Genomic DNA, 15,000 nt, shown 5'->3' on the forward strand with positions numbered 1-15,000 from the left:
AGGAGAGCGCAAGGCTCAGGGCGTTCAGGGCCACGCTGACTCCGTGACCTTTGACCCCGCCACTGTTGGGCTGCTGCACGCCGCTGGGGGGACCCACAGAAGTCTGCGGGCGGCACCTGTGCTTCCGGCGCGCGGGGGCAGCAGCCCCCGCCTGTGGGGTGGACGGGTCGTACTTGCCCCTCTGCCCCCTCTCGTCCGGGTCGTACCCCTTGGCCCCTGCCTCCTTGGCAGAGGTCACTTCGTTCTGACCCTTGCCCTTGCGACCCCCTCCGCGGCGAGTGCAGTTCCGCTGACGCCCAGCTTTGGTGGGGGGGCGTGGGGCAGGCGCAGGAAGGGGGGAGGGGGGTGCATGCTGGTCCTGGTGGGGCAGGTGGGGGTTCTGGTGTTGCGGGTGGTGACCATTAGGGGGCAGCAGATGGTTATGGCGCCGACCTCCACCTCCACCTCCGCCACCCTCCCCACCCCCACCCCCGCCCCCCTTCCCCTGGCTGAGCGACTCCACGCCGCTCGTGCAGCGCGGCAACTCCTCCTTCCGCAGCTGCTTGAGGTCGCGACCCTCCAGCTCGGCCGGCGCCACGCACACGGCGGCGGAGGTGGAGCCTCGGAAGCGCTGCAGCCAATCCCAGAGCGGCAGCGCCTTGCAGTCGCACTCCCAGGGGTTGGCGTTGACGCGCAGGTACTCGAGCGCGGGCAGCAGCGCCAGGCTCTCGGCCGGCAGCTCGGTCAGCGAGTTGTTGAACAGGTAGAGCGTGGTCAGGCGCCGCAGGTCGTGGAAGGCCAGCCGGTCCACCCACTGCAGCCGGTTCTGGTGCAGCAGCAGGCGGTCCAGAGCTCCCAGGCCGCGGAACGTGTTCTGGTGCAGGCTCCACAGACGGTTCCCGTGCAGGAAGAGGTGGCTCAGGTTCAGCAGGTCCACAAACAGGTCATCCTCCAGGAACTCTAGTTCATTATCCTACACACACACACACGCACACACACACACGCACCCACACACACACACACACAAACACACGCACAAACACATGCACACACACACACACACACGCACACACACACACACACATGCATACGCGGGCACACACACACACACACACACACACACACACACAGAAAAGACAGAAAGAGAGTGAGAGTTATACACAGGAAGAGGTCGCTGAGGTTAAGCAGGTCTACAAACAGGTCATCCTCAAGTAACTCCAGTTCATTATCCTACGCTCACACTAACACACTAACACACACACACACACACACACACACACACACACACACACACACACACACACACACTGAATGTGTCTTCCCAGCTCTAGTGGCTCAGTCAGTCAGTGAGAGAAGTGGTGTCTCTACTGGCACACACACACACACCTCCTGACTAGATGGAAAACAGGATGTTTCTCTCTATATATATCTCTCCCCCTCTCTCCCTCTCTCACTATAGCAAACTATCACTATTACTATAGGCATATTTCACCATAATATCACTGTAGTACTCAGGCCTGCCGTGTGGAATACAGGCTTAGTACTGTAGTACTAGTAACCAGATACAGGCTTAGTAGTACTAGTAACCAGATACAGGCTTAGGAACACTAGTAACCAGATACAGGCTTAGTACTGTAGTACTAGTAACCCGATACAGGCTTAGTAGTACTAGTAACCAGATACAGGCTTAGGAACACTAGCAACCAGATACAGGCTTAGTAGTACTAGTAACCAGATACAGGCTTAGTAGTACTAGTAACCAGATACAGGCTTAGGAACACTAGTAACCAGATACAGGCTTAGTAGTACTAGTAACCAGATACAGGCTTAGGAACACTAGTAACCAGATACAGGCTTAGTAGTACTAGTAACCAGATACAGGCTTAGGAGTACCGGTACTAGTAACCAGATACAGGCTTAGGAACACTAGTAACCAGATACAGGCTTAGGAACACTAGTAACCAGATACAGGCTTAGGAGTACCGGTACTAGTAACCAGATACAGGCTTAGGAACACTAGTAACCAGATACAGGCTTAGGAACACTAGTAACCAGATACAGGCTTAGGAGTACCGGTACTAGTAACCAGATACAGGCTTAGGAACACTAGTAACCAGATACAGGCTTAGTAGTAATAGTAGTAATCAGATCCTTGTTACAGTATTACTTTATGTCTCTACTTCTACTAGACTACTAATAATACTATTACAACACTAATCTTACTCACTTACATCTTACCATAATACTACTCACTTACTGTAGTACTGCGGCCTACTTGTCTACTACCACTGTGCCTCTCAGTGCAACAACATATCACACACACACACACACACACACACACACACACACACACACACACACACACACACACACACACACACACACACACACACACACACAGACACAGTACTCTCAGTACTTCAATACTCTACTTCAGTGTTGCTACTGTTTACTACTGAGTCATGTAGTGTTGTCTAGGTTTTAATATTTAGGCTTTATATGGAGTACTTCCGACCAGTCACTAATTGTATTAGTATATTTTTACTCCATTGGTATCCTAACAAGGCTAACAGTGTGGGAACAAGGCCAGGCCTATTAACACAGCTTTTACTCCACAAAACCCTACTGCTTTGCTCTGAAAAGATCACAATAAACTGTCTATTCTATCAAACAGATTATGTTAAGTACCCAAAGTCAATCACTGGGTGAATCCAATGATGTTGTTTATTCTGTCTGAAATCATTAGCCATCAGTGTAGAGCTGACGGATTAATCTCAGTAAGACAATTAAATCATCTGAAAGAGCCGACTTGGTATGCAACTCCATTACTGACAGTTCACAAAATACAGAGATAATCATTTCTGGCTATCTACTACAACTTGAAGTCTGATGTTTGCCAAACACATTTCTTGACATCTGCCGTAATTCGAAAGCTGATGTTTTCAGAGCACATTTAATTGCTATCTATAGTAAGTCAGGCTGTTTTCAGAGCATGTTTCTTGCTAGCTGCTGCAATTCGAAGGCTGATATATTCAGATCACATTTCCTTGTGAAAGTGTAGTTTTATTGTTTATTTCATTCTGTGATCGTGGCAGCCATTCAACGGACTCAGTGAGATACGGAATGCTATGTTACAGCTTGTGATGCAGTTTGTTTTAGTCACGCCTACTTCACCAACACTATAATGGCCAGAAAGATACACTCTCCCGTACCCACACACAGAGGGAGTGTATTATCCCGTGGCTCTGGCTGTGGTGATGAATTGGCCTCCTCTCGTGGTTTTTAATTATCTTTCTTCAACTCCGCAGGCTGACAAGCCTCCTAACAGGCAGGAGCAGGAAGCTCTTCATGTGAGAATGAAGCTGCTCGACCCTGTAGACCTTGTCTGCGGAATCCTGCCCATTTACTGCCCACTGGTGCCTGTCGCACCCCGAGCCCCAAATGTCTGACACCAGAGGGGTCAAAGGTTGTGATGATGATGTCTCCAGGGGCCATGCGTTGGCAAGGACCCACCAGACATCAAACCGAATGTGTTATTTAATTACTTGTGGCTTTCTTTTAATTGAACACACACATACACACACACACACACACACACACACACACACACACACACACGCACAAACACACACAGACACACATACACACACACCAACACATACACACCCTAAAGGTCTATAGGTAGTAATCTCCTCACTATCACAGTCAGATCACACACACACATTCTGACAACAGGTCCTGGGGCAGTCACACACAGTCTGTCCTTTAATAGCTGCCAAGGGAGATGTCAGTTAACATCACTGAGTCTATCTTAACCCCTATTGCCCCCTACCTGCAGGTGTAGGTACTGCATGCTGTGCAGGCCCTGGAAGATGCCTGCGGGCAGGTGGATGAGGCCGCAGTGGTAGAGGTGCAGCGCGTGCAGGCGACTGAGCCCCTGGAAGGTGTCGGCAGCCAGGGAGCGCAGGCGCGGGTTGTCCCCCAGATCCAGCTCCTCCAGGCGGGTGAAGCCGGTGAAGGTGGAGGGCTGGATGTAGGAGATGTTGTTGGAGTAGAGCCAGAGCATGGCGGTGGCGGGGCTGAAGTGTCCGCGCAGCAGGCGCTCGATGCGGTTGTTCTGCAGGAAGACGCGCTCGCTGCGCTCCGGGATGCCCTCGGGCACCGTCAGGAAGTTGTGCGCCTGGCAGCTGACGGTGCTGGGCGAGGTGTAGCAGATGCAGTGGTGCGGGCACGACAGCGACGCCTCCAGACTACACAGGACCAACAGCAGCTCCACACCTCCACCTGGACCAGAGAGAGCAGGAGGTGGAGATGAGAGGAGGAGAGAGAGGGGGGGTAAAGAGAGAGCAGGAGAGAGAGGGGGGTAAAGAGAGAGCAGGAGGTGGAGATGAGAGGAGGAGAGAGAGGGGGGTAAAGAGAGAGCAGGAGGTGGAGATGAGAGGAGGAGAGAGAGGGGGGGTAAAGAAAAAGGAGGAGGGGGAGAGAAGAGAGAAAGATGAAGGGTAGTTGAGGACATGAGAAGGGGGGATAGAGGGGGGGATTGAAGAGAGAGAGGGAGGAAGAGAAAGTCGCGGAGAGAGAATGAGAGAAAGAAAGGGAAAGGGCATGTCAGAGAAGGAGGAAAGAGAGAGAGAAGAGAGGGAGGAAAGAGAGAGAGAAGAGAGGGAGGAAAGAGAGAGAGGAAAGAGAGAGAGAAGAGAGGGAGGAAAGAGAGGGAGAAGAGAGGGAGGAAAGAGAGAGAGAAGAGAGGGAGGAAAGAGGGAGGAAAGAGAGGGAGGAAAGAGAGGGAGGAAAGAGAGAGAGAAGAGAGGGAGGAAAGAGAGAGAGAAGAGAGGGAGGAAAGAGAGGGAGGAAAGAGGGAGGAAAGAGAGTGAGAAGAGAGGGAGGAAAGAGAGGGAGGAAAGAGAGAGAGAAGAGAGGGAGGAAAGAGAGAGAGAGAAGAGAGGGAAGAGAGGGAGGAAAGAGAGAGAGAAGAGAGGGAGGAAAGAGAGGGAGGAAAGAGGGAGGAAAGAGAGAGAGAAGAGAGGGAGGAAAGAGAGGGAGGAAAGAGGGAGGAAAGAGAGTGAGAAGAGAGGGAGGAAAGAGAGGGAGGAAAGAGAGAGAGAAGAGAGGGAGGAAAGAGAGAGAGAGAAGAGAGGGAGGAAAGAGAGGGAGGAAAGAGAGAGAGAAGAGAGGGAGGAAAGAGAGGGAGGAAAGAGAGAGAGAAGAGAGGCAGGAAAAAGAGAAAAAAGTTCAGAATTCGCCTTGGAGTGACAAAAAAACTTCTTAAGCACGGCTATTAAGGCTACTTCTTAAGCACGGCTATTTTCTGATGTTTGTGGCCTTTTTTCAGGCTGTTTGTGGCGTCTTTTTTTTGGGCTGCTTGATTCCGTCTGAGTGCGCCTCTAGTCAGGACCCCTCTGGGTGCTAAGCAGATGAGTCAGAGCACGGAACAGAGAGAGAGAGAGAGAGAGAGAGAGAGAGAGAGATAGAGATAGAGAGAGAGAGGGGGGAAAGAGAGAGAGAGAGAGAGAGAGAGAGGAGAGAGAGAGAGAGAGAGAGAGAGAGAGAGGGAGTGCTTACACTGCTTGAACTGCACACAATCACATGACAACAACAACAACAACAACAACAGCAACAACAACAACAACACCTGCTTCTACTGGAAGTGAACACACAGCAACAACAACACCTGCCTCCAGTGAATGTGATCACACAATAATGATGAGAGAGCAGATTAAACAGATTAAACAGCTGCCAGCGCTCTCATGCCTGGGGGGGGGTAAGACCGAGAGAGGGTGACAGAGAGGAAAAGAATGTAACAAGTATAAAGTATATGTGTGTGTGTGTGTGTGTGTGTGTGCATGTGCGTGCATGTCTGTGTGAGAGAAGGAGAGGCATTTACACAGGAGAGATAATTCCCCTTTCTTCACTGCAAAACCTAATCTGAACATGCAAGATCCTCAAGGTTATCTCCTGGAAGAGGAAAATCGATACAACAGCTTAGCGACGATCTTAGTCTCTCTCTCACACTCACACTCTCTCTCTCTCTCACACACACACACACACACACACACACACACACACACACACACACACACACACACACACACACACATTTACAATGGCAGGCGGAGAGGCTGAGAATCATGAAGGTCTCTGTGTATGTCTTTGTGTTTTTACATACATGTGTGTGTGTGAGAGAGAGAGAGCACACACACACACACACACACACACACAGACTAGAGACTTAGACTAGAGTCTTTGATGTTGCCTGATCTTTGAAAAGGGGGATTTTAAAAGAGAGAGCTAGAGAGAGAGTGTGTGAGAGAGAAAGAGAGAGATAAAGATAAAGAAAGATACATGGTTAACACTCCTTTATTAAACCAATATTTCGGTGTTCAAATACTACAGAACAATAACACCCACGAGTAGCAAGTGTTGCAGCAGTACCAGGCAAGGAAAGAGAGAAGAGAATGATCTGGGAACAGGAGGATTTAGAGAGAGGGAGAGATGGAGGGAGCAAATGGAAGTGGAGAGGAGGAATAGATGAGTAGAGAGAGGGATAGAGAGAGGCGAAGGAGAATGAGAACTAGGACAGCACAAGGGGGGGTATTGACTGAAACAATGAAGGAGAGAAGAGAGAGAGGGAGGGAGAGATTTTCAAAAAACTCCTGAAGACCCAGCTCTTTAGAGAACATCTACTCTCATAGCAACACTTACAACAAGTCTTACTGATCCTAGCACTCACCAGCCTTTTTAAACTGACAAGTAACTGTTAAAAACAGCACTTACCGACGCACTTACTCTTACTGTACTCTAATGTTTTTTTTTTAAACTGTCCTAAAATTGTGAAAATTGTTCTAAAACTTACTGTTTACCATGTTGTTAGTCGCTTTGGTTAAAAAGCGTCAGCCAAATGTAATGTAATGTAATGTAATGTAATGAGAGAGAGGGAGGGAGAGAGAGAGAGGGAGGGAGAGAGAGAGGGAGAGAGAGGGAGGGAGGGAGAGAGAGAGAGAGAGAGAGAGAGAGAGAGAGGAAGAGAGAGGGAGGGAGAGAGATGGAGAGATGGAGAGGGAGGGAGAGAGGGAGAGAGAGGATCTATGGTCTTTTGGGCCCTCACCGTCAACTACAAGGCAGCGCTGTCTGGAAGGTGCTAAGGGCCGTTCACACCAGGAGCGATAACTATAAAGGGAACTACAACTATAACGACAAAAGCGTCCAGACTGACCAACGATCAGTGAAAATCTGATGGATTCTGATTAGCAGTCAGCTTTTTGTCGTTTTCAAAAAAGTTCTGAAAGTGATGCCCCAACAATATGTTCTTCCTGTCGTCGTAGTTCAAAGTCAAAGTCAAAGTCAAAGTCAGCTTTATTGTCAATTTCTTCACATGTTCCAGACATACAAAGAGATCGAAATTACGTTTCTCACTATCCCACGGTGAAGACAAGACATATTTTTCCAATTTAAGTCCACAGACAAACATAACATTCAAGTAAACAAAAAAGTAAGTAAATAAGAGGGCACATATAATAATGAAAAAATAAGAGCAGCAAAATTTGGTTGAAATTGTGCATAGACAGTCAATAAAATACTAGTGCAAAGTCAGGCCAATAAAAGGCTTAGGTAGTTCTGTTTGACCTAAGTAATAAAGAAAGTGGCATAGTGGTGCAAGTTATGTAAGAGCAGCAGAAGTGTTGTGTTTTCAGGACAACAACACCAAGTTGTAAAGTGTACAAGTGTGCAAGTGTGCAAGTGTGCAAGTGGAGTAGTGCAGGCGGCCATTGTGGGTCCAATGTCCAGGATGTTATGTAGCTGAGGGTGGAGGGGGGAGAGGAGGGAGAGAGTTCAGCATCCTTACAGCTTGGTGTATGAAGCTGTTGGTGAGTCTGGTAGTGCGGGAGCGCAGGCTTCTGTACCTCTTCCCAGAGGGCAGTAGATCAAACAGATTGTGAGCGGGGTGACTTGCATCACTCACAATTTTGGTCGCCTTGCGGGTGAGGTGGGTGGTGTAAATGTCCTTCAGGGAGGGGAGTGAAGCACCAATGATCCTTCCAGCTGTGTTCACTATGCGCTGCAGGGCTTTCCTGTTGTATTCAGTGCAGCTTCCGCCCCACACAGCGATACAGCTGGAGAGGATGCTCTCAATGGTGCCTCGGTAGAATGTGGTCATGATGGCTGGTGGAGCACTTGCTCGCCTGAGTTTCCGCAGGAAGTACAGGCGGCGCTGAGCTCTCTTCGCCATTGATGCAGTGTTGGTGGTCCAGGAGAGGTCTTCACTGATGTGCACCCCCAGGAATTTGGTGCTGCTCGCTCTCTCCACCACAGCACCGTCGATGGTCAGTGGCAGGTGTTGGGTGTGACCTCTCCGGAAGTCAACAACAATCTCTTTGGTCTTAGTTATAGTTTATGTGTGGACGTCGTCATTCATATTAGCAATTATATGTATAATAATATTTTTTTGCGGTTATTGTTATAATTATCGTTCTTGGTGTGAACGGCCCTTTAGTCAAGGGTTAGGGGTAGAGTTAAGATTAGGGTTAGAGTTAAGATTAGGGTTAGAGTTAAGATTAGGGGTAGAGTTAAGATTAGGGGTAGAGTTAAGATTAGGGTTAGATGCCTTGAAGTAGAGAGCAAAAGAGAGAGAGGAGAGGAGAAAGAGAAACAGGAAGAGGGGAGAGAAAGAGAGAGTGTGAGAAAGGGAGAGAGAAAAGGGAGTATTTAGGACAGTAAAGATGAGAAAAAACAGCAGACTATTAGAATGCAGTGTGTGTGTGTGTGTGTGTGTGTGTTGGGATATGTGAGATATATTGACTGAGACAGAAAACTTCTGTTGTGTGATGAATGAATCCTTTGCTTGACAAGGAATTGCTGACACTGCTGAGAAAAAACACACACACACACACACACACACACATCAATCAGCATGTTGTTTCATGTTTATTTATTTTGTTTTATGTTTGTATGTTATGTTTCATGTTTATTTATTTGTTTGTTATTTATTTACAAGCTGACAGGGTAGGAGGCATAAAAAACAATCACTTCCTGTCTCAGGTGATAGGTGTGTGTGTGTGTGTGTGTGTGTGTGTGTGTGTGTGTGTGTGTGCGTGCGTGCTTGTGTGTAGTTAAATATATATTTCTGTGTGCATGTGCATGAGTGTGTACATGTCCTAATAATGTGTGTGGTTGTGTGTGGTCTGCATATAAAACATACACAGACACACACACACACACGTACGTACATACACACACACACACACACACACCTATCCCCTCTGCTCTCTCTGGTATTGTCTTAAAACAGGATCACACTCTTGATTAGACACAGAGATGTTGTTTCACACGGCCAGAGAGTTTGTGTCCACTCTGAGTGTGTGTGTGTGTGTGTGTGCGTGTGTGTGTGTCTATGCGCGTGCATGTGTGTAATACTTGAGATAACATAAGCCAAAGCCTGCTGTGTCTAATATTTGTTTATATGCTCTTATCACAGACACATATTTTCCCCCTCTCTATATATCTTACACACACACACACACACACACACACACACACACACACACACACACACACACACACACACACACACACACACACACACACACACGTACACACACAAACATACACACACACGCACACACACACACACGCACACAAAGATATTAGCCTCTCTGCAAGGAGCTCTTTATTGTAAGTTATGTAAATCCATGCAGAGCTTTATGGATCCCCCCCCCCTCTCTCTCTCTCTCTCACACACACACACACACACACACACAGGCAAAGTACAACTGGAGAGAAAAACCCTAGATGTCCCTAGGAGGCCAAGCGTATAAACATATAATATATATAAGCACTACAAAAATCAACACCGAGTGTGTGTGAAAATCAGGGACCAGAGGTGTGTTCAAATTTGGCAAACATGTTTTCTCTGAACAATTTGGTGTAAACATTCCATTGTCATGGTAACACTTTGTCCAGGTCGAGTCCAGCTCCACTGTATGGTCGCGGTATGAGAACTACCTCCTCAGACTGTGTGCGATTGTTCGCAAACGTTCGCCAAACACTCAGGGCGAACAGAAACCTGTTTGCAGACGTTCCCAAACGTTCAGCTATGTTTTGCATATTTGAACGCACCTCCGTTGTTTCTGATGTCCGCGTCTCTGGTCAGTGGGGAACGAATGATTCTAAATAACGATGGATGCGCAGAATGACAGAAAGAGAGAAAGAAGCAGAGAGAAAGACAGAAGATGGACAGACTGAGAAACAGAGTGGAAGCCAGTCAATGAAAGAGTCCGTGAAATCAGAGTGGAATCAGAAGGAGATGTAGATGGATCACGGAAGCAGGATGACTGACATCCACACAGAACGAGAAGATTACTATGGCAACAGATGGACACATCCACTTAAAGTGATGAAATATGGAGCGATGGATAGACACAAAAAATAGCACAAGCGGTGGCAGAGGAGAGAAAGAGAGAGAGAGAGGGATGTAGAGGAGAGAGGAGAGAGAGAGAGGAGAGGGATGTAGAGGGAGAGAGGAGAGAGGGATGTAGAGGGAGAGAGGAGAGAAAGAGAGAGGAGAGGGATGTAGAGGGAGAGAGGAGAGAAAGAGAGAGGAGAGGGATGTAGAGGGAGAGAGGAGAGAGAGAGAAGAGAGAGGAGAGGGATGTAGAGGGAGACAGGAGAGGGAGGAGAGGAGAGAGAGAGAGAGGAGAGGGATGTAGAGGGAGAGAATGAGAGAGGAGAGGAGAGAAAGAGAGAGGAGAGGGATGTAGAGGGAGAGAGGAGGGAGGAGAGGAGGGAGGAGAGGAGAGAGAGAGGAGAGAGGAGAGGGATGTAGAGGGAGAGAGGAGGGAGGAGAGGAGAGAAAGAGAGAGGAGAGGGATGTAGAGGGAGAGAGGAGGGAGGAGAGGAGAGAGAGAGAGGAGAGAGGAGAGGGATGTAGAGGGAGAGAAAGAGAGAGGAGAGGGATGTAGAGAGGAGAGAAAGAGAGAGGAGAGAAAGAGAGAGAGGAGAGGGATGTATAGAGAGAGAGGAGAGGGATGTAGAGAGAGAAGAGAGATGGCAGAGAGGAGAGGGGTGGCAGGGCCGGCGACGAAGTAGCCCATATTGCAGCAGAAGCTCATAAAGGGACATACACACACACACACACAGAGCTGGGTTTTGTAAATGGATGTAAACATGGCGTGATGTACTGTAACATGACATCAGTGTCTGTCTGAAGCGACAGACAGGACGCCGGCACTTCTGCTATGAGAGTTGAGGTTTTAGAGCAAACACACGTATGCCTACACACACACACACACACGCACACAAACACACACACACAAGCTGTTTGACAGGGAGGTCACATGATGTGACATGATGGACGTTGTTGGGTTGCCAGCACCCAGCCCATTGTGTGTGTGTGTGTGTGTGTGTGAGTGAGTATGTGTGTGAGTGTGTGTGTGTGTGTGTGTGTGTGTGTGTGTGTGTGTGAGTGGGTGTGTGTGTGTGTGAGTGTGTGTGTGTGTGTGTGTGTGTGTGTCTATCTGTCTGACTCCGCCACGCCTGTGTCAGCCTCTGCCAGCCTTCTGATGCTCCACTTATTTAGTGTGTGTGTGTTTCACCGGTACTGAGCTTATCGGTCACTCCAGCTTTCTGCTCTCTCTCTCTCCCTTTCTCTCATTCTCTCTGTCTGTTTATCTGTCATGTCATTCTCCTTCCCTCTCCCTCCCTGCCTCACCTCCTTCCCCCTCTCTCTCTCTCCCTCTGTCTCTCTCTATCCCTATCTCTCTGTCTCTCTCCTTGGCTGTGTGGTGATGGTATGGTTATATTCTATAATATATTTTCAGGTGTCCTTGATGGATATGAAGTCTAAGTCTTGGACTCTTTCCTTTACTGCCCCCTCCTCCTCTCTTCTCTTTATTGCCCCCTCCTCCTCTCTTCTCTTTATTGCCCCCTCCTTCTCTCTTTTCTTTATTGCCCCCTCCTTCGCTCTTTTCTTTACTGCCCCCTCCTCCTCTTTTTCTCTCCATTGCCCTTTTTGCCCCCCTGTCTCTCCCCCTCCCTCTCTTTCTCCCTCTCTCTCTCCCTCTCTCTCCCCCTCCCTCTCTTTCTCCCTCTCTCTCTCCCCCTCCCTCTTTCTCTCCCTCTCTCTGTCTCTAATTGAACCTCCAGTCTGAGCCTGTCTGACCTCTCTAGTCTTGTTTATTTGTGATTTTCATGTCTGTCACTCATCACAAATAAGACTGCTTTGGCAGCAGACACAAAACAAACAGAAATAAACACACACACACACACACACACACACACACACACACACACACACGCACGCACGCACACGTGCACACACTCACACACACACGCACACACACACACACACATTACGTGCACACACACACACACACACACACACACGCACGCACACACACACAAACACACACACACACAAAGTTGTTGCAGTAGTTTGAATCAGTACACTGATGGCTTGTACAGCAGAGAGTCTGACACCAGCTTCATTAAATGATCTATCAGTGTTTGGACTGGGATGAGAGATGAAGAGAAGCAGAGAAGAGCAGCACATTCGAAAGAGAGAGGGATGGAGAAGAGGAGGAGAAGAGAAAGAGATATGAGGAAGAGGAGGAGAAGAGAAAGAGAGATGAGGAAGAGGAGGATAAAGAGAGATGAGGAAGAGGAGGAGAAAGAGATATGAGGAAGAGGAGGAGAAGAGAAAGAGAGATGAGGAAGAGGAGGAGAAAGAGAGATGAGGAAGAGGAAGAGGAAGAGATATGAGGAAGAGGAGGAGAAGGAAAAGATGCAGGAGATGGAAAAGAGAAAGAGAGATCTAGAAGGAGGAGAAGAGAAGGGGAGATAGAGAAAAGGAGGAAAAGAAAAATGGATGAAGAAGAGGGAGAGAAGAAGAGAGAGAGCAGGAGCAGGAGAGGGAGAGCAGGAGCAGGAGAGGGAGGGAGAGGGAGGAGGAGAGAGGGAGCAGGAGCAGGAGAGCAGGAGAGAGAGAGCAGGAGGAGCAGGAGAGGGAGAGCAGGAGCAGGAGGGAGAGGGAGGAGGAGAGAGGGAGCAGGAGAGAGGGAGCAGGAGAGAGGGAGGAGGAGAGAGAGAGGAGAGAGAGAGGAGGAGCATGAGAGAGAGGAGGAGAGAGAGAGGAGGAGAGAGAGGAGCAGGAGAAAGTGAGGAGGAGAGAGAGAGAAGGAGCAGGAGAGGGAGGAGGAGAGAGAGTGGGAGCGTGACACTCTAATAGAAGTTGCCATCAGACACGTTGAGTCGAGGCTTAGATCTGGCCCTGATCTGGCCTGAAACCGGCCCATGTCAGTGAGCTACATCACGGGCAGAGTCCAAACCAGGATCCCCTGTTGGCACGCCAGTCAGTGCACCCCAGGCCTCAGTATCTAGGCCATGGATTATAATTAGTCCTGCAATAAGCCACGTCTGATGAGGGGCTTGGGTGCTTCAGGGAACTCCGTGTATGGGGTGACTCCTGTGGGGACTTTGGTGCTTCTTCCGGCTTTCATTTCAACACTCAAAATGACTGAAAAGCACCTTCATTGTTCCAACTCGTTCTACTTTTGCATGTAATGACTCAAACGATTTAGTTATACATGTTCCTGGCTGCTCGTCCCACTCTGCAGTAATGCTCATATGCCCAGTTAGTGATGATTCCTGCCATACCTTTACAGCACACAGTACAGTCTGACGACAGTGTGTGTGTGTGTGTGTGTGTGTGTGTGCCTGTGTGAGTGTAAGTGTAAGTGTGAGTGTGTGTGTGCCTGTGTGTGTGCGTGCCTGTGTGAGTGTGTGTGTGTGTGTGTGTGAGAGAGAGAGACAGTGTGTGTGTGTACAGTATGTGTGTGAGTGTGTGTGTGTGTGTGTGTGTGTAAATGTGTGCCTGTGTGAGTGTAAGTGTGAGTGTGTGTGTGCGTGCCTGTGTGTGTGTGTGTGTGTGTGTGTGTGTGTGTGTAAATCTGTGCCTGAGTGTGAGTGTGTGTGTGTGTGTGTGAGAGACAGTGAGAGAGTGTGTACAGCTCCTGTTCCCTGTAGGGAGGCCTGTAAGCTCCAGGGCTCCGTATCTAGGCCATGGATTATTAAGACTTCCAGAATATAGCATGTCTGATGATGAAGTTCAACACCAAGAGTCAAGTCTGGTCTATGACTAATGTTATCAGCTTGTGAAACCATGGCTTGTGAGAAGAGTGTGTGTGTGTATGTGATTGGCTTGTGAAAAGGGTGTAATTGTGTGTGTGCAATTGGCTTGTGAAGAGGGTGTAATTGTGTGTGTGTGTGTGTGTGTGTGTGTGTGTGTGTGTGTGTGTGTGTGTGTGTGTGTGTGTGTGTGTGTGTGTGTGTGTGTAATTGGCTTGTGAGGAGGGTGTAATTGTGTGTGTGTGTGTCTGCGCATGTGTCTGTTTGTAAGAAATGCTATGACTAACATCCTAAGCCCTGTGCAGAAAGCCCAAATTGAGCCTTCTTGCAACCAAACTGCAGAAGATTGCTCTACCTAGTATGTGTGTATATAATGTGCTATAATGTGCTCTACCCAGTGTGTGTGTATATAATGTGCTCTACCTAGTGTGTGTGTATAATGTGCTCTACCCAGTGTGTGTGTATATATAATGTGGTCTACCTAGTGTGTGTGTATACTGTATATCATGTGGTCTACCTAGTGTGTGTGTATACTGTATATAATGTGGTCTACCTAGTGTGTGTATATACAGTATAATGTGGTCTATCTCATGTGTGTATATATAATGTGGTCTACCCAGTGTGTGTATATATAATGAGGTCTACCTAGTGTGTGTGTATACTGCATATAATGTGGTCTACCTACTGTAGTGTGTGTATATACAGTATAATGTGGTCTATCTCATGTGTGTATATATAATGTGGTCTACCTAGTGTGTGTGTATATAATGTGGTCTATATCATGTGTGTATATATAATGTGTCTACCCAGTGTGTATATATATAATGTGGTCTACCCAGTGTGTGTATATATAATGTGGTCTACCCAGTGTGTGTATATATGTGGTCTACCTAGTGTGTGTGT

At 48.1% G+C, this 15,000-nt stretch overlaps 1 protein-coding gene across 1 annotated transcript in view; it reads right to left on the reverse strand.

The window, feature by feature from the left end:
- Positions 1–15,000, reverse strand: part of LOC121709991 (reticulon-4 receptor-like 1) — a 98,860-nt gene that overhangs the window by 366 nt on the left and 83,494 nt on the right. The window contains exons 2-3 of the mRNA XM_042093767.1: positions 3,812–4,263; positions 1–952 (exon numbers count right to left, since the gene is read on the reverse strand). The exon at positions 1–952 is cut by the window's left edge and continues 366 nt beyond it. Coding sequence (XP_041949701.1) covers positions 1–952; positions 3,812–4,263 — 1,404 coding nt within the window. The remainder of the gene's footprint in view (positions 953–3,811; positions 4,264–15,000) is intronic.

This window comes from Alosa sapidissima, chromosome 5, assembly GCF_018492685.1.
Source record: "Alosa sapidissima isolate fAloSap1 chromosome 5, fAloSap1.pri, whole genome shotgun sequence".
Classification (NCBI taxonomy): domain Eukaryota; kingdom Metazoa; phylum Chordata; class Actinopteri; order Clupeiformes; family Clupeidae; genus Alosa; species Alosa sapidissima.